The following is a 19,458-nucleotide window of genomic DNA, read 5'->3' on the forward strand; positions in this document are numbered from 1 at the left end:
AGAATTATTCCGCGTACGCCCACATCCCCGACAGACCAAAACACAGCCTGGCACACAAGAATAAAGAAAACCAGGTTCTTTTAACTTTGCTTCATCGGGTCTGGAAATCTCAGGAGAGACACTGGCGAAGCCAAGGCAAGCAAAGAGGGAGGGTCACGAGGATTTGGGCAAGGGGCTTCAACGCAGAAGAGGATATTCAGTGGCGTTCCCAAGAGCCCTCCCGCGGCTACTGACAGGGCAAGACCCTTGTATGTAAACAGGGAGCAAAGCCCACTCCTTCGGGCCCCTGATAATGTCACTCAGTAGAGTCATGAGACACCTGCAAGAAAGCAACCAAGGACCCCCTAGTCCTCCTCCTCCTCCTTTCTGCAAACCCCGTTATCTTCTAGCACTGATGAGGTTACTTAGTTGGGTCATAAAACGTTTGCAAGACAACCCCCTCCCCCACAAAGAAAGCAACTTCTTCTTCCTCCTCCCTTCTAGCACTGTTAGCTAGATGGATCATGAAACGTCTGCAAGAAACCCACCAAGCTCAGAGAGCACCAAGGACCTCACCGTCCTCCTCCTCCTCTTCCTCTCTTCAGTCCCCACTTCTACCACTGATGACATTCCCTAGTTAGTCCATGAAACGTCTGCAAGAAACCCACCAAGCTCAGACAGCACCAAGGACCTCACAGTTCTCCTCCTCCTCTCCACAAACCCCTCTCTCCCTTCTAGTCCTGATGACATCACCTAGTTGGGTCATGAAATGCCTGCAAGAAAGCAACCAAGGTCAGAGAGCATCCAAGGACCCCACAGTCGTCCTCTTCCTCCTCCTCTCTGCAAAGCCAAATATCTTCTAGCACTGATGATGTTAGTTAGTTCGATCCTAGGTCGAGGCAGGTATTTCTCTCTCTGGGCACGCTGAGAATACATCTGCCGAACAAAACTCTGCATCGGCAAACAGGGAAGGGCATCCGGCCATTAAAAAACTCTCTGCTAGTTCCATTCAGTTGGCCTGACTCCACCTCCGCAAGGGATTCTGGGGTCATTAAAAGAGGAGGAGGAGGATGACTGATGATGTTAGTTAGTTGGGTCATGAAACGTCTGTAAGAAAACCCCCCAAGAAAGCAGTCAGGATCCCCCAGATAGGGGGAGTTTGCTTCAGGCTCTTGGGAAAGCTGCAAGTGCTTCTCGAGTGCCACCAATGGTCTATCGTGTATTGCCTGGAGTACCACTTACTACTGGAGTAGCCGAGGCAGCTTCAGGGGCTAAGCCACTTCCCCAGAGAGAGAGAGAGCTCACCGAACAAGCAAACAGACTTTGGCAGGGAGACCGAGTTTCCCCCATCTGTCCTTTGTTACTTGTGATACAAACCGCTGGCATTAATCTTTGGGCGATGCGCCTTTCCCCCCCCCCCCTCTCCCCGAAGACAAGCGGGCTACAAAAGCCCTCTTCAAAAGGAAGATGGAAGAGCCAGAGGCAAAACTGTCACCTTCCCGGCGTATCACGGGAGATACAAAAACAGGAAAGCCCCGGCGGAGCGACAACATTAGCGAGAGACAAGGTAAAAGGCGTGTGACACGGCCTGTCATGCACAGCTCATGAAGCTTCCCAAGGCTCCAGCGGGCTCCACCGATGGTGGTTTTTTGGGACCTCCAGATTGTACGGACCGAGGCTTCCCGAGAGCCTCAAGCAAACTCCTTCTCCCGACCAAAAAAACAACCTTTTTTATTAACTGACTCTGAATTCTGCTCCTTCCCATCCAGCAAAGTCTTTCAAGGGAGGATTTACGGTCACAGACCTTCTCTGGCTTGGAGAGCTGCCAGGGTGATATCTGCAAAACCTTTGCAAGGAGTCTCGGAGAGTCACAAACAATGAAGGGAACTTCATTGGCCTCCTGCAAACTCCACTCCCCTGGCGCTCCCTCTTTTATTCCCTCTGGGGGGGGGGCCATTCACTGTCCACCTGTGGCCTTCCTCCCAAGTCGACCCCTGTTCTTTAGCGGTTCCCTTCGTCTGGCAGCTCTGCGCATGCGCACACTGGGAACAGGCTCCAGCTGTTCTTCTACCTCACTGATGTCTGACTCTGAAGGCAGCTGATAACTGTCAGACAGCCCTGGCCCCCTCTCTGCCTCCGACACAGAGCCCTCATCAGAGCCTTCCCCAGACTCCAGGACTGGCCCATCTTCCTCCCCAACCTCCTCATTGCCCAAATTGGCTGCCAGCTCTGCTGGCCGCTGGCAGATGAGCAGCGGCTGCCACAACCTTCAAAGGCCAAGGATGGACACACATGCACACACAGAGGCAACGACAAAGGAAGGCTTCCTGCCTCTGACCCCAGGCAAGATCAGAGGCTCCCCCCCTGAGAGTGAATGGGTGGCTGGTCTGTCCAGAGAAGGCGGCTCTCTGCCTTTCCTAAGAGACCCTGTTCTGGATGCGATCAAAACCCAGACGTTTCAAGACCCTGCTAGGTAACATTATCAGTGCCAGAAGGGTTTGTGGAGAGGAGGAGGATGACAATGACGACAGTGGGCTCCTTGGTGCTCACTCAGTGTGTGGCAATCTTGCAGACGTTTCATGACCCAACTAGGTAACGCCATCAGCGCCTGCTTCTGAGCCCCCGGGAAGGCTTTCGTGATGAAGACGAGGCCGAAATGTTCGGCATCGTTCCAAAAGGCAGGAAAAGAACAATTGGCTTCAAAAGGGGCAAGGAGGTTGATTTGTAGGGAATCCCAGAAACCCTTCCTCAACAGGCCTTCCAAAACGGGAGAGTCAGATAGACTGCTGCTTCCTGGAAAGATTTGAGCCGAGCACATTGGATTCCGTACAAGCAGGGAGACCCTCGCAACAACCGGCCCCCAAATCCTCAACAAAGGTCACCTTTCGGATCCCAGAGCCTGAAAATAGCTGCTTTAATTAATCCCCCCCCCCTTTTTTTTTTTACAAAAATGGCAAATTCTGCGGCTTGTCCGTCCGTCCGTCCGTCTCCCCCGCCCGACTTGTCAGTTCCTAACCCCGCAGAGGAGAGGGCACCTACTTAAATTCCTTCTCCGTCTTGCCTCGCAGGTCCCGAACCAGCCACTGGGAAGTGAAGGCGTCCTGGGGAGGCATGCCCCAGCGCATGACGGCGTTCAGGAAGGCCTTGCGCTGACGGGTGTTGAATCCCAGCACCTGCAGGAAGAGGCCCAGAGGTCAGCCCTGCCAAGGTCTCCACCCAGCGCGGGGCATCTTCGGATTACGACCGGTCGTTTTGGCAACAGATCCGACGCTCCAACGGAGCTACCTGGGGTCTCTTACAATCCAAGTTCTGATAGTCTCTGTTTCTCTTCTCTCTCTTCTCCCCCTCTCCTCTCCCTCCCTTCTCTCTCTCCTCTCCTCTTTTCTCTGCTGTCTCTTCTCTCTCCTCTCTCCTCCCCTTTTCTCTCTCTTTCTCTCTTCTCCCCTTTTGTCTCTCTTCTCCCCCTCTCCTCTCCCTCCCTTCTCTCTCCTCTCCTTTTCTCTTTTCTGTCTCTTCTCCCCTCTCTCCTCCTTCTCTTTCTCTCTCCTCTCCTCTTCTCTCTCTCTCTCCTCCTCTCCCTCCTTTTCTCTCTGTCTCTTCTTTCTCTTCTCTCCCCCAACTCCCTCCCTTCTCTCTTCTCTTCTGTCTCTTCTCCCCTCTCCTCCCCCTTCTCTCTCCCCTCCCGTCTCTCTCCTCTCTTCTCCTCCTCCTCCTCCTCCTCCTCTTCTCTGTCTCTTCTCCCCTCTCCCTTCTCTCTCTCCTCCCGTCTCTCTCCTCTCTTCTCCTCCTCTTCCTCTTCTCTGTCTCTTCTCCCCTCTCCCTTCTCTCTCTCCTCCCGTCTCTCTCCTCTCTTCTCCTCCTCTTCTCTTCTCTGTCTCTTCTCCCCTCTCTCCTCACCCTTCTCCCTCTCTTCTGCCCCTCACTCTCTCCCTTCTCTTCTCTCTCATCTGTCTCTCCTCCTCTCCCTTCTCTCTTTCTCTCCTCTCTGTCTCGCTTCTCTCCTCCCCCTCCATTCCCACTGCATTGCCACCGAGCTTGAATCTCACCTCAATGTTGCCCCCAACCCGTGCCAGAAGGGGGGGAAGAGGCTTGTCCTTCTCATTCCGAAGCTGCCTCCTGGACTGCCGGCGGCCTTGATTGGCAGAGGGAGGAAGAAGACAAGCAATTGGAGGGAGGGATGCTCAGGAGCCCCCAAAAGGCCTCCCCTTCTCTCCACAAAGGAGGTGGCCAAGTCTCAAGCAAACAAAAAAGAATCCGTCCAGCGTCCATGATTCACCCTTCACACATAGCCAAATTTCCCAAAGGTGGTTTATCCAACACTGGATAGTCACTGGAACCAGGCATTCACAACCTCTGGTGGCAAGGAGTTCCACTGATTAATTCTCCTCACTGTCAGGAAATTTATCCTCAGTTCCAAGTTGCTTCTCTCCTTGATTAGTTTCCACCCATTGCTTCTTGTTCTACCCTCAGGTGCTTTGGAGAATAGCTTGACTCCCTCTTCTCTGTGGCAATCCCTGAGATATTGGAAGACTGCTATCATGTCTCCCCTAGTCCTTCTTTCTCTTAAGCTAAACATACCCAGTTCCTGCAACCGTTCTTTATATGTTTTATCCTCCAGTCCCCTAATCATCTTTGTTGCTCTTCTCTGCACTCTTTCTAGAGTCTCCACATCTTTTCTACATCATGGCGACCAAAACTGAATGCAGTATTCCAAGTGTGGCCTTACCAAGGCCTTATAAAAAAGTATTATTACTTCACGTGATACGCATCCCCATTGTGGTTCGCTTACTCTCTTCTAATCCCTCCTTCTGCAATCTCTCCATTCTAGGGGATTGGAGGGGAAAAAAACCAAGCATGGGGAATTTGGGGGCCTTAGCAAGGCTTTATAAAGTGGTACTAACACTTTACGTGTTACGTGGTTCGCTTACTCTCTTCTCATCCCTTCCTCTGCAATCTCTCCACTTTAGGGGGGAGGAGGAAAAATAAAACAGGCATGGCTGGCTGGGGAATTCTGGAGTCTTACCAAGGGATTGTAAAGTGGTATTAACACTTTTAACGTGATCTTGATTCTCTCCCTCTGTTGATGCAGCCTAGAACTGAGTTGGCTTTTTTGGCAGCTGCTGCACACGGCTGGCTCCTATTTAAATGGTCCCTCTCACAGTTACTACTGTTGAGCAAGGGGCCACACATTTCATTCTGTTCGGACCGAAGGCCGTACAAGGAAGGGAGCGTTCTAGATCGGACGCTTGGGAGTCTTAAAGAAGGCCTCAGAGCCTTTCCAGAACCTTCAGCACGAAGACCCGACCAGCCATCATTACCTTCTGGCCTCTCGTCAAAATCTTCATCCTCCTCTTCGGAGCCGACGGAATATTCAGACTGATTGTCTGAAAACAAATAAGAGAGAAGAAGAAAAAAGAAAAACATAATGCCGATTTGCAAGCGATACAAGGCGGGGATTTGGGGGATTAGTTCCCAAAACTGAAGTCCAGAAGAATAAAGCCAAGTCTTTTATTTTTCTCAAGCTTGTCCACTTTAGGACAGGTTGGACTCCAACTCCCAGAATTCTCCAGCCAGCCATGAAGTCCACCCATTGTAATCACACTGGCTGGGGGATTCTGGGAGTCGAAGTCCACCCATCTTAAAGCACGCTGACTGGGGGATTCATAAATAAAAATAAATAAAAAGGTAAAGGTGAAGGTTCCCCTCGCAGATATATGCTAGTCCTTCCAACCTCTAGGGGGCGATGCTCATCTCCGTTACAAAGCCGAAGACGTCTCCATGGTCATGTGGACGGCATGACTGAAGGCCGAAGGAGCATGGAAGGCCGAAGGAGCATGGAACGAAGGAGCATGGTCCCTATGTTTCCCCTTGCATTTTTTACGTAATGTATCTGCTGAACAAAACTCCGCATTGGCAACAGGGAAGGGCATCGGGCCAGTAAATCACTCAGCTCCATTCAGTTGCCCAGATTCCAACCGTGCAAGGGATTATAAGATCGTTAAAAGAAGATGATGACTAAATGTAGTTGGAGAGTGGTGTGGTGGCCTAGAGGTGGAGCTCTCGCCTCACAATCAGGAGGCTGTGGGTTTGATCCTAGGTAGAGGCAGATATTTCTCTCTCTGGGCACAATGAGAATAGATATGCCGAATATAACTCCGCATTGGCGACAGGGAAGGGCATCCGGCCAGTAAACACCCAGCTCCATTCAACTGCCCAGACTCCACCCCGCAAGGGATTATGGGGTCATTAAAAGAGGAGGAGGAGGAGGAGTTTTTCAGCAAACTACGTGTCGGACTCAAAACCTGAAGCCCATTTGGGTTTTAGTCGAGGTAATGTCCAGGGGCTGGCCAGAGGGGTACCGTTTTTCGTTTCTGAAGCACTGACCTTGGTCCTCTTGGGCAGCGTCGTTGTAGTTAACTTGCTTTCGCACCCGCTTCCCTTTGCCCAGATTGCGAGCCAAGTCCTCCTGCTGCTGCTCGTAATGATGCCTCAGCAGTTTCTCCCAGTAATCGGGGTCGACGTTTTCTTCCTGCTTAATAATCTCCCGTTCAATCTCTTCAATCTATCGGTGGAGAGAGAGAGAGAGAGAGAAAGAGAGAGAGAGATTGGAACACACAACTACACACAGAGCAAAATGTCTCAACCTTGGCCACCTTAACGTGGGTGGACTTCAACTCTCTGAACTCCGCAGCCAGCAATTTTCCCACCCACTTTGCTGAAGTCAAAGATATATTATGTCTACTGCATTCCCACCGTCTATTAAGAAAGTTACTTACCGTATTTTTCAGAGTATAAGACGCATCTTTTCCCCCCAAAAAAGAGGGTGAAAATATGGGTGTGTCTTATACACTGAATACAGCATTTTTGGCCTCCTGAAACCCCACCCCTTTGCAAAAATGGACATGCAGAGGGTTTGAGAGGCCTGCAAAGTGCTCCTGGGGACTGGGGAGGGCAAAAACGAGCAGAAAATGGGCCGGTTTTTGCTCGTTTTTGCGCTCCCCCCCTCCAGCCCCCAGGAATACTCTACAAGCTTCCTGAAGGCTACGCAAAAAACGGGCCTATTTGCCAGAAACAGGACAGTTTTTTCTCATTTTTGGTTTCCCCCAAAACATTTTCACAAAAAATGAGGCGTGCAGAGGTTTGGGGGGGAGGTCTCAGAGTGCAAAAGCTTTTTTTTAATTTACCTCTTCAAAATCTTGGTGCGTCTTATACTCTGAAAAATACGGTATGTATTAAGACAGTTGCAAAGAAATGTGGAAAAGGTAGTCCAGATACACCCGTTCCAATATTTGAGAGGCCGCCCCAAAGAAGAGGGGGTCAACCGATACCCCAAGAGTCCAGAAGGCAGGACAAGAAGCAACGGATGGAGGAGAGGAACAACCTAGCACTGAAGAGAAACGCCTTCACAATTAGAACAATTAACCAGCGGAACTGCGTGCCACCAGAAGTTGTGGGTTCTCCATCACTCGAGGTTTTTAAGAAGAGCTTGGACAAACATTTGTCTGAAACGGTACGGTGTCTCCTGCTTGAGCAGGGGGTTGGACTAGAAGACCTCCAAGATCCCTTCCAACTCTGATGTTCTATGACTTTGTCATATTCATGCTGAATGTGTCAGGTAATTTTGATTAGTTTTGAGAGAGCTGGCTTGCTATCCGGGTTCTGGCGAATGCCCTAATTAAATCATGAGCCTCCAGCCAAGCTTCAAAAGAAATCCAGTTATTTATCAGGAGATTCATGTCGCAAGTTCCCAAGTGAAGCCAGCTCTGACCCCACGTCATTTACGGCCCAGTAATGACCCTGTTTCCCCACTCCTCCCAAGGCGTGTCATCAATCACATTCGCCAACAGGGCACTTTCGGGGGTTCTCCGGCTGCTGTGAGTAACCCTGGGAGACAGCCTTGAGAGAGACAAGTCTGCTGCTGTGCCGTTTCATTGGTTTCCCGTCCCTCACCCTTTCCTATGGCAACTCGAGAGCAGGCCAGGGACGCTGGTAAACCCTTGCTGGTAAACCCCTTTGCACCAGCTAAGACCCAAAACAGCCACGACCCCACAACTGACCTTATCCTCTTCCCGAACCACGTACTGCGCCACCTTGAAGGAGCTGAGGTATTCGTTCATGTTCTGGACGTCGGCATCGTCAGTGGCGTCCTGGTTACGGTCCAGGAGACGGGCGATGGCCTCATTATCATAGTGGATAACGCTGCTGTCTTCCTCCTTGTTCTCGCCTGGAAGAGGATGGGGAGGGTAAAATATCACAGCTGATTTGATGACGTTCGGTCAGTAAACAAACTGATGAGGAGAACTGGATTTCCCTGTGAATCAGCCCAGAATGGTTATAGATGCAGGTAGTCCAAATTACAACAGTCCATTTAAGTGACCGTTCGAAATTACAAGGGCACTGAAAAAACCGACTTATGACTTTTTTTCACACTTGCAACCTTTGCAGCCTCTCCGTGGTCAAAATTCGGATGCTTGACTTGTATTTACGACGGTTGCAGCTTACCGGGCGATCCCCTTTTGCGATCTTCTGAGAAGCAAATTCCACGGGGAAGCCAGATTCCCTTAACAACCGTGTCATTAATTTAACAACTGCAGTGGTTCACTTAATAACTGTGGCCCAAGAGGCCGTAAAATGGGACAAAGTTCCCTTAACAAATGTCTCGCTTAGCAACAGAAATTTTGGGCTCAGAGGAGGAGCCAACGTCGCGACGACACGGACGTGCGGTCTCGATGCTCCGAGACCGCAGCCGATACTTTTGCCGCTGGGGGGGCCAATCGGACCTAAACCGTCCCGCAGAGACAGTGAACAGGAAGAATACGTCTTGCTGATCTCAGGGACATCGCAAAGTCCCTGATCGATCCAAGAGAAAGTCTTCAAGCCGGTGACAAAAAATCCAGCCACCAGGCTGATGAAGTCAGGGCACTGAACGGACACTAAACGAATGGTTGTGAGTTGAGGACTCTCTGTACTCCAGACAATTTGGTCTTTCAAAGTTTCCAAAGGACCAACAAGGTTAGTGTCAACCATGCTGCTACACTGGAGCTAAGGGATAGGAAAAGGGGGAATAGAGATAGCTGGGGTTTTGTAGCCAAAACAAAATACCATATTTTTGGGAGTATAAGACGCACTTTCCCCCACCCTAAAAGAGGGTGAAAATTTGTGTGTGTCTTATACACCAAATGTAGCCCCGGCCCCCCACCGCCTCCCCACCCTTTGGTCTTTGCCTCCCAGCAATTTGCCTCCTTGTCACAAACAGCAAACAGACTGTTTCAGTTTCAGCACAGCCTGATTAGCACAAGCAGCTGATTGTTGGTTAGATCAGCCTCCCTCCCGAGGATCAGCTGTTTTAGTCTGCAAGGATTGCCATTGCCTATTGTCGCCTCCGCGCACCCCATTTTCAGTCCCCGCTTGCCGTTTTTGGCCTCTGCACGCCCCATTTTCCGTCCATTCTGATCCCCACCGTCCGGAATGGGCGGAAAATGGGGCATGTGGAGGCCAAAAATGGGATGTGCGTAGGCTGAAAATGGGGCGCTCAGAGGCGGCAATAGGTATGGCAATCCCTGCAGCCTGAAACAGCTGATCGTTGGGCCTCCCAACGATCAGCTGCTTGTGCTAATCAGGCTGTACTGAAACAGAAACCGAAATGTGCTGTTTGCTGCAAGAAAGCAAATTGCTGGGGGGCAGAGGCAGATTTTTTTCCCCTTGTGCTAATCAGGCTGTGCTGAAACTCAAACTGAAACAAGCTGTTTGCTGTTTGTTGCAAGGAGGCAAAGTGCTGGGAGGCAGAGGCAGATTTTTTTTTCTTATTTTCCTCCCCAAAAGCTAGGTGCATCTTATACTCCAAAACATACGGTACTTTCTCTTGAGAACCAAGGACATTCCAACACCTGATCAGGGGAAGGAGGAGTGAAGCCATCAGGTAACCAGGCAGCGCTTTGATTGAACCATGTGACCGATTGTTTTGAGAGAGTGACAAACTTTTACTTTTAATTAGGTGAAAACGGCGGAAAAATTCGGAGTTGGTTTTCACCAGATGTATGCCAATATGATATATCCAATAAAGCTATTCTTTTGAGGAATCTCAATTTTGCTTGCTATGGACGTGTTGCTTGGAATCCAGTTAGATTACTGCAATTAAACCTCTTGCTTAGAGGGATCACGCACACACACAGGCGCACACACACGGTCCAGTCTCTCACCCTCATTTTCGTCTTTGAAGAGTTCCTCTGTGCCAAATTTGAGGATGTCGTCCAGTTCCTGCTTGGACATGCTCCCCGACTTGGAGCCCAGCCCTGGACGGACGACCAGGTGAGTCAGCATCATCTTGCGTTTGGCCACCTGGGTGATCCGTTCCTCCACGGAGGCCCGTGTGACGAAGCGGTAGATCATCACCTTGTTCGCCTGGCCAATCCGATGAGCTCTGCTGAAGGCCTGAAGGGGGGATGGGGAGTGAGGAAGGAAGGAAAAGAACCCCAAATTATGTATTTATTATGTATGTATTGGAATCTTTTTTTAGCCCGCCTTTATTATTGTTTGTAAATAACTCAAGGGGGCGAATATATCAGTGATTCCTTCCTCCTCTTATTTTCCCCACAACAACCCTGTGAGGCGAGCTAGACTGAGAGATTGGCCCAAAGTCACCCACCCAGCTTTCATACCTATGGTGGGCTAGAACCAATGGTCACTTGATTGCAAGGCCATTATGTTAATCTCTAACTATCCATCTATCATCTATCTATCTCTCTCTGTCTCTCTCTCTCTCTCTCTCTCTCTCTATCTCTATCTCTTTCTCTATCTATCTATCTATCTATCTATCTATCTATCTATCTATCTATCATCTATCTATCATCTATCTATCATCTATCTATCTATCATCTATCTATCTATCTATCTATCTATCTATCTATCTATCTATCATCTATCTATCTATCTATCTATCTATCTATCTATCCATCATCTATTACCCGGGGAGAGGGGCGGTCTAGAAATTTAATAAATAATAATATTATTATTATTATTATTATTATTATTATTATTATTATTATTATTATTATTATTATTATTATTATTATTATTATTATTATTATTATTATTATTATCTATTGTATCTGTCTGTCCATCCATCTTCCAGTCTGTCTATCTACAGTATATCAATCTATCATCTATTTGTCTGTCTGTCTCTACCTATCTTAGTATGTCTGATGTCTGTCTGTCTGTCTGCCTGCCTGCCTGTCTATCCACTAATCCAGGTCTTTCTGTGTGTTTATCTGTCTGTCTGTCTGTCAGTCTGTCTATCCATCCATCCATCCATCCATCCAGGTCTGTCTGTCCATGCATCCATCTATCTAGTGTTTATCTGCGTCCGTCCGTCCATCAAGGTCTGTCTGTGTGTTTATTTTTCTGTATCTATCTATCAATCTATCTGTCTGCCTGTCCATCCATCCATCCATCCATCCAGTGTCTGTCTGCGTCTGTCTGTCTGTCTGTCTGTCTGTCTGTCTGTCTGTCTGTCTCTCTCTCTCTCTCTATCTACCTACCTATCTATCATCTATCCAATTTATTGGCCGTCCATCTTATCATCAGGTAATTCTGGGCATCTTACAGAACATCCCTACATCCAGATCGATAGGAAATGAATCAAGGACGCTCGAGATGGAGGGAGAATTGAGGGTGGGCTTCCCAATATATTTGGGGCTGCCTGAAGACATTAATGAAAGGCAGAGAGGTTAGACAGTGTCCAACTGAGGCTTACAACACCTTCACACATCTCTTAAATCCTAATCCTAAATAAATAAAGCAACGGATGGCATGGCTTGCTTTGGATGAGCAGGGCTCCTTGTGAAGGACCAGAGGGTAGAATCCTCCCCAAAGGATCACTCCTCGTGTTTGCCTGAGTCTTCCTGACAGAGAAAGATACTCGCCTGGATATCATTGTGGGGATTCCAGTCGGAATCGAAGATGATCACCGTGTCTGCCGTGGCCAAATTGATCCCTAAGCCGCCAGCTCGCGTCGAGAGCAGGAAGCAGAACTGCTGAGCTCCTGGGGCTGGAAAGGAACGGTTGGGTGAGTAACTGAGAGGAAAGTGAAACATTGAATATTTGGAACGCTCTTGGAAATTGCTTGCTTGCTGCAGCCAAGAAAGGGAGAGGAATTTCAAACCACAAGGGCCATCTCCTGCCTCCATATCTGCAGTTTCCCTGAAAATAAGCCCTATCCCCCAAAAATAAGCCTTAGCATTTGTGTTTTGCATGCCCTACCTCCAAAATAAGCCATACTTAAGAACCTGTGCCACTGCCTGCCCATTCCACTTGGTTGCTCGCAGTGACACGGCCACGAGGTGACGCTGGGCGGTGGAGCCGTCCCACGTGCCCCACACCTACCTCAGGGCCCCCACAATCAGGCTATCCAAGCCTCGACGCCTGCCTTGCGGCCATGTGCAGGAGTCCACTTGGCCACCAGCCCACTCCTGCTTGCTTGTGGCCGTAACGGAGCAGGAGGCTAAGCGGTGTGTTGGGTGCCACATCCGCGAGGCAGATGTTGGGGCGTGGATGGCCTCTGAGGTAGGCTGGTGAGGGGCACGCGAGGCAGCTGCACTGCCCCCCACCTCACCTGGCGGAACCAGCATGTCGCTCGGCCTCCTGCTCCGTTGCAGCTGCGAGCAAGTAGAAGTGGGCCAACAGCCACGCAGGGTCCTGCTGGCAGCTCTATCCCCTCCTGCACTGCAGGGCCTCCTGCCCCACTGTGAACAAGCAGAAGAAGTGGGTACATGGGCAAAATAGGACACTCCCTCTTAGTGCTTATTTTGGGGCCCAAAATAAAAGAAGACCTGGGATTTATTTTGGGGAAAACACAGGTAATCACCTCAAGTAAAGGTAAACATCTGTGCTAGTCCTTCCCAAATCTAGGCGGTGCTGCTGATCTCCGTTTCAAAGCCGAAGAGCCAGCGCTGTCCAAAGACGGCTCTGTGGTCATGTGGCCGGCGTGACTCAATGTCGAAGGTGCACAGAACACTGTTCCCTTCCCACCAAAGGTGGTTCCTATTTTTTTCTTCCTGCATTTTTTTACCTGCTTTCGAATGGCTAGGTTGGCAGAAGCTGGGACAAGTCACGGGAGCTCCCTCGGTTACGCGGTGCTAGGGATTCGAACCGCCGAACTACCGAACTTCTGATCGACAAGCTCGGCGTCTTAGCCCCTGATACCAAGTCCCTTTTTGTACTTTGTGGCCTCTGTACTCACCGTTAAATCTATCTATGGCTTCTTGGCGCAAGGCTCCGGTAATGCCACCATCTATCCGTTCGTACTTGTAGCCCTCGTAGTCAAGGAAGTCCTCAAGCAGGTCCAGCATTTTGGTCATCTGGGGGAAAAAAGACACACCCGTCAGCGAGACTCAAGTGAGAAGGGGAAGAAGGCCGGTGTGAAACCTCACGGTCAGGAGAATACGGCCCCGTTTTGGCTTCTCAAAAAGTCGAACGTCTCGAGGAAAATGAAGGCACCCTCGGTCCTCCACTTACAACGGCTGGCTTAGTGACCGTTCAAAGTGGCAACAGCTCTGGAAAAAGGGACTCGCGACCGTTTTTCACACTTAGGGCCCTTGCAGCATCCCCAGCGGTCACGTGATCAGAATCCAGGCGCTTAGCAATGGAACCACCAAGGACCCCACAGTCCTCCACCTCCCCCACTTCCTCCTCTTCCTCCTCCTGTCTGCAAAGCCCGCTCCCTCCTAGCACTGATGAAGTTCCTTAGTTGGGTCGTGAAAAGTCTGCAAAAAAACTTTAAAGTTCAGAGAGCACCAAGGACCTCACAGTCCTCCTCCTCCATTCCTCCTCCTCCTCTCCCTCCCCTCCTCCTCCATGACTGCTGTCATGTCTCCCCTGGTCCTTCTTCTCTGCACTCTTTCTAGGATCTCAAGCACTCTACTGCATCAGTGAGCCTGCTGTGATTTTTCTGGCAAGGCTGTTACACACACACACACACACACACACACACACACTCACTCTCTCTCTAGGCAGTCCGCACCTGAGCCCCCCTTTTTTACCTGGGAGAAGATGAGCACTCGGTGGCCCTGCTCCTTCAGCTTCCTCAGCATCTTCTGCAGAAGCATCAGTTTCCCAGAGGCCTTGATGAGCCCCCCCCCTTCGTAGGCACCGCTTGGCAGCTTGGGAGATTCCTGCCGGGACAAAAGACAGCAGCGGTCAGTCTTCCTATGGAAAATAACACCGATGTGTGTGTGTGTGTCCGTGTCTGTGGTCCTAAGTTTTTGGATGAGGAGGGGGGGGAAGGCCCGGAGAACTGGACAAAGGAGCTGATTGGCCAACCAAGGCTCTTCCCAAGGTTAAACGTGGAGTACTTGGGGATCTCTTGGAGGAGGAGGAGGAGGAGGAGGAGGAGGAGGAGGAGGAGGAGGAGGAGGAGGAGGAGGAGGAGGAGGAGGAGGAGGAGGAGGAGGAGGAGGAGGAGGAGGAGGAGGAGGAAGAGGAGGAGGAGGAGGAGGAGGAGGAGGAAGAAGGAGGGGAAAAGAAGGAGGAGGAGGAGGAGAAGGAAGGAAGGAAGGAGGACGATGACTCCTCTGGGGTCCTTGGTGGTCTCTTAACTGGGTGGTTTTCTTACAGATGTTTCACCAAGGACCCCAGCGTCGTCCTCCTCTTCCATCTCCTCCTCCTCCCCCTCCCTTATCTTTCCCCCACTGCACACATCCCACTCCCTTCCAGCACTGATGTTCCCTAGTTGAGTCACGAAACATCTGCAAGAAAGCAACCCAACTCAGAGAGCACGAAGGATCCCACGCTCCTCCCCTTCCTCCTCCTCTCCACAGACCCCACTCCCTTCTAGCACTGACAATGTTCCCTAGCTGGGTCATGAAACGTGTATAAGAAAACCACCAAGCTCAGAGAACACCAAGGACCACACAGTCCTCCTCCTCTCCCCTCTCCCTCCACTTCATAAATCCTCCCTTCTAGCACTGACGACGTTCCCTAGCAGGGTCACGAAACATCTGCAAGAAAACAAGCAAGCTCAGAAAACACCAAGGACCCCTATAGTCTTCCTCCTCCTCCTCCTCCCCCCTCCACTTCACGAACCCCCTCCCTTCTAGAACTGATGATGTTACCTAGTTGGGTTATGAAACGTCTGCAAGAAAATCACCAAGCTCAGAGTCCCCCAAGGGGCCCAACCCTGAGCTGCAAGGATTCCCTTCTATTGATGCAAGACTAAGTGCCAAGTTCTAAACTCCCCTGGCACCCAGTGGGCTGGCAAACGTACCATCGCCGCGACGGGGAAGAGGTAGGGGTGATTGCAGCATTTCTTCAAGTCCATCATGATGTTGAGCAAGGAGACCTGGTTCCCTCCCCCGCGGGAGTTCAGGGCTTCGAAGTTGCGAGTCAAGATATATTTATAATATTTCCTGATTTGGGGGAAAAGGGAGAGTTAGAGGGGGGGGAAATAAGAAGGGAAGGGGAATTACGTAAGAAAAGGTGCTATAATATACATATTCACAGAAGCACATCTAATAACTTTATGGAAGGAGGGAGGGGGGGAATCCCATAACTAGATGGGGACATCGTTCACCCAGTTGCTGAGTTGATCCATTTGGGGGGCGTTCATTAAATAGGCTGAACCCCAGCTGCTATGTCACGGATATATGAACCTCAGTGGCGCAGTGGTTAGAGTGCAGTATTGCCGGCTACTTCTGCTGATCACCGGCTGCCAGCAGTTTGGCAGTTCGAATCTCACCAGGCTCAAGGTTGACTCAGCCTTCCGTCCTTCCGAGGTGGGCAAAATGAAAACCCAGATTGTTTGGGGGGGGGGGGGGCAAGAGGCTGACTCTGTAAACCGCTTAGAGAGGGCTGGAAAGCACAGTGAAGCGGTATATAACTCTAAGGGCTGTGGCTATAAATGTGCTTATAGCTGCTAGGTCCGTGATGGCAAACCTATGGATGCGGGCCAGAGGTGGCACGCAGAGCCCTCTCTGTGGGCATGCGTGCCGTCACCAGCTGGTCTTCGTGGGCACTGGAGCAACAGAAAATGCCCCCCAAAATAGTCAAAAACGCCCAAAATCCAGGCCATTTTTTTCGGGCTGTTGTCAGGCAGTTTTTCAGACCAAAAACGGTCCAGAAAAAAGCCTGAAAATGGCCCCCAAAAATGGCCTGAAAACAGCCAGAAAAACGGTCCAAAAACAGGCAGGCGTGTGCCGATGAGCTGGTCTTTGGGTTTCTGAAGACGTGTGCATGCATGCGTGTCCCGGTTTGGCCACTCAGTGCTGAAAAGGTTTGCCATCACTGTGCTAGGTCTCCAGCCGGCTTGGTTAAAACAAGATTGTGCAAACGCACGGAAAGAGTTATGTCCAATGAATCCCTCCATGACAGCAATTTCTAGACGAGTCCCAAAAGCTAAAACCTTAACGGTTTCAAAGCTGACTCACTCAGCTCTGGTGGCAAACCTATGACAGGTGGCACACCATGGCACTTTCGCTGACACGCGGTTGCCCGTGAGGCCTCTGAAAACCATACAAGAACTGGGTTCCCATCCAGACAAAAAGAGGGAGGGAGGGGGAGAGAGAGAGAGGAGAGAGGGAGAAAAATAGATTAAAAAGAGAAAGATGGAGAGAGAGAAAAAGAGACAGAAAGAAAGAGAGAAAGCAAGAAAGAGAAAGAAAGAGATGGGAAGAGAGAAGAAAAAGTGATAAAAAAGAGAAAGAAATAGAAAGGGAGAGAAAAAAGAGAAAGATGGAGAGAGTGTGAAAGAGACAGAAAGATTGAGAAAGTGAGAAAGAGATAGAAAGAGGGAGAGAGAGAAGGAGATAAAAAGAAAGAGAAAGGAGAAATAGAAAGAGGGAGAGAGAAAAGAGAGAAAGAAAGACGGAGAGACAGAAAGAGAGAGAAAGCAAGCAAGAAAGAGAGAGATGAAAGGAGATAAAAAGAGGGAGAGAGAAAAAGAGATAAAGAAGAAAGAGAAAGAGATGATGAGAGAGAGAAAGAGATAGAAGGAGAGGGAAAGAAAGCGAGAAAGAGAGATGAAGAGAAAAAGAGAAAAAAAGAGGGAGAGAAAAAAGAGAAAGAGAAAAAGAGAGAGACATAGAAAGAGAAAAAAAGGAACAGAAAGAGGGAGAGAAAATAGAGGGAGAGAGAAAAAAAAAGAGAGAGATAGAGAGAAAGAGGAAAGGGGGGATGACACGAGGAAGTCCAGTTGCCGTTTGAAGAGAGAGAGAGAGAGAGAGAGAGAGAGAGAGAGAGAGAGAGAGAAAGAAAGAAAGAAAGAAAGAAAGAAAGAAAGAAAGAAAGAAAGAAAAAAAAGCCCCTTTGGGGACAACCGTAACCTGGATGGAGAATCATCTCCACAGAGACCTAAAAAACCCTCAACCCACGGAAAGGACTCGAGGCTCCTCTGCCCCCAAACAAGCCCGCCACCCCCAACGCTGCCCCGTACTTCTGCATGGGGCTGAGCTCCACCCGAACGATCAGCTCCGTCTTGGCTGGCATGTTCTTGAAGACGTCGGCTTTGAGGCGACGTAACATGTGAGGACCCAGGAGGTCATGGAGTTTCTTAATTTGATCCTCCTTGGAGATGTCCGCAAATTCCTCCAGGAATCCTTCCAGGTTGCTGGGGGGAGAGAGAGAGAATGAGATAAAATGAGAGAGAAAGAGAGGGAGAGAAAAAGAGAGAGAAAGAGAGAATGAGACAGAATGAGAGAAAAGAGAGAGAGAGAGAGAATCAAATGCCATAAATTTACAGCTATAAAAGTATATTATATTATGTTTTTTTGTGTTTTCATTTGTTTTGTATTTGTCTTTGTATTTTACTCTTCTTTTTAAACTTGAAAATGCTTGAGCCCTTCCTCCTCTCTGGGGCAGCCCCTCAAATATTGGAAGACTGTCCTCATGTCTCCTCCTGGTCCTTCTCTTCCCTAGACTAGCCAGGCCCAGTTCCTGCAACCGTTCATCGTAGGTTTGAGCCTCCCGTCCCCTCATTATTGCCCCCTGTGGAACGGGCGCGCAATTTGGGCGTCCTCCTTGATGCCCGGCTGTCAATGGATGACCATGTGGCAGCCGTGGCAAGGGGGGCGTTCCACCAGGTTCGCCTGGTGCGCCAATTGCGCCCCCTACTGGACCGGGATGCCCTACGCACGGTCACTCATGCGTTGGTGACGTCCCGCCTGGATTACTGCAACGCTCTCTACATGGGGCTGCCCTTGGGACGCGCCCGGAGACTGCAGTTAGTTCAGAACGCAGCCGCGCGGGCTGTGATGGGGAGTACAAGGTACTCCCACATAACACCTCTCCTGTGCGAGCTGCACTGGCTACCTGTGGTTTTTCGGGTGCGTTTCAAGGTGCTGATTACCATCTTTAAAGCGCTCCATGGCACGGGACCTAGTTACTTGCGGGATCGCATCCTCCCACATACATCCCTGCGGCCAATTCGCTCACACAGAGAGGGACTTCTCCTGGTGCCGTCCACTAGGCAATGCCAACGGGCGACACCAAGGAGTAGGGCCTTCTCTGTGATGGGCCCAACCCTCTGGAATGACCTCCCCCCCGACATTAGAACCACTACTGACCTCCGCTCCTTCCGGCAAAAATTGAAGACTCACCTGTTCCGATTAGCAGGCCTGGCATAATTACAACTGTCCCTCCTGGCAAATGTATTAACTGGTTATTTTAGGGGTATTGTTTTTAACTTATTGTGTGTGTTTTAGGGGTTCAAAATCCTATATTTATATATATTGCTTTGTACAGTTCTTTTAATTCCATTTTTAACCTCCTCCATTCCAACTGTACATATTCAATTTTTATTGTATTTTGAAATATTTGGCATGGACTGTACACCGCCCCGAGTCCCTTTTTGGGAGAGGGGGCGGTCTAGAAGCATGAATAATAAATAAAAATAAATTATCCTGGTTGCTCTTCTCTGCACTCTTTCCAGAGTCTCAACATCCTTTTTTATAGTGTGGGGACCAAAACTGGATGCTGTGCTCTTACTAAGGCTTTATAGAGTAGTATTACCACCTCCCTTGTTCTTGATTGTATCCTTCTGTTAATGCAATTTAGGATTGCATTGGTTTTTTTGGCTGCCGCTGCACATAACTGGCTCCTATTTAGCTGGTTGTCCACTAAGACTCCAAGATCCCTCTCCCAGTGACCGCCATTAAGCCAGGTTTCACCCAGTTTATAGGTGTGCTTTTGGGTTTTTCTGGCCTAAGTGTAAGACTTGACTTTTCTCTACGTTTAATTTCCTTTTGTTAGATAGGGTTAGGGTTAATCCTCCAGTCCAACAACCAAACCTCCTTGGTTGTTAAGCAAATTGTTGCAATGCCTCCATTGCAATGTCAGTGGGACGGGAGGAGTCATCCCCAAATCTTCTCAGACGAAAAAGGACCATCAACAATGCAAAAGCAAGTGAAGTGGGGAAGGGGAACCGGAGTGTTGGCAATACCCAATCTGGCCAGGAGAGGGAGCCCTTTTGCCAGACACAAAACTTTGTGAAAC

General features: G+C 49.7%; 1 protein-coding gene across 3 annotated transcripts in view; it reads right to left on the reverse strand.

The window, feature by feature from the left end:
* The window catches only part of LOC309400816 (chromodomain-helicase-DNA-binding protein 3-like), a 110,559-nt gene that overhangs the window by 26,331 nt on the left and 64,770 nt on the right, over positions 1-19,458 (reverse strand). For all 3 annotated transcript variants that reach the window (XM_081969504.1, XM_081969505.1, XM_081969506.1), the window contains exons 18-28: positions 17,402-17,575; positions 15,239-15,380; positions 14,016-14,147; positions 13,217-13,334; positions 11,901-12,025; positions 10,179-10,410; positions 8,037-8,203; positions 6,364-6,541; positions 5,298-5,363; positions 4,026-4,111; positions 3,019-3,152 (exon numbers count right to left, since the gene is read on the reverse strand). In XM_081969504.1, coding sequence (XP_081825630.1) covers positions 3,019-3,152; positions 4,026-4,111; positions 5,298-5,363; positions 6,364-6,541; positions 8,037-8,203; positions 10,179-10,410; positions 11,901-12,025; positions 13,217-13,334; positions 14,016-14,147; positions 15,239-15,380; positions 17,402-17,575 — 1,554 coding nt within the window. The remainder of the gene's footprint in view (positions 1-3,018; positions 3,153-4,025; positions 4,112-5,297; positions 5,364-6,363; positions 6,542-8,036; positions 8,204-10,178; positions 10,411-11,900; positions 12,026-13,216; positions 13,335-14,015; positions 14,148-15,238; positions 15,381-17,401; positions 17,576-19,458) is intronic.

The sequence above is a fragment of the Natrix helvetica genome, assembly GCF_964273705.1.
Source record: "Natrix helvetica genome assembly, chromosome: W".
Lineage (NCBI taxonomy): Eukaryota > Metazoa > Chordata > Lepidosauria > Squamata > Natricidae > Natrix > Natrix helvetica.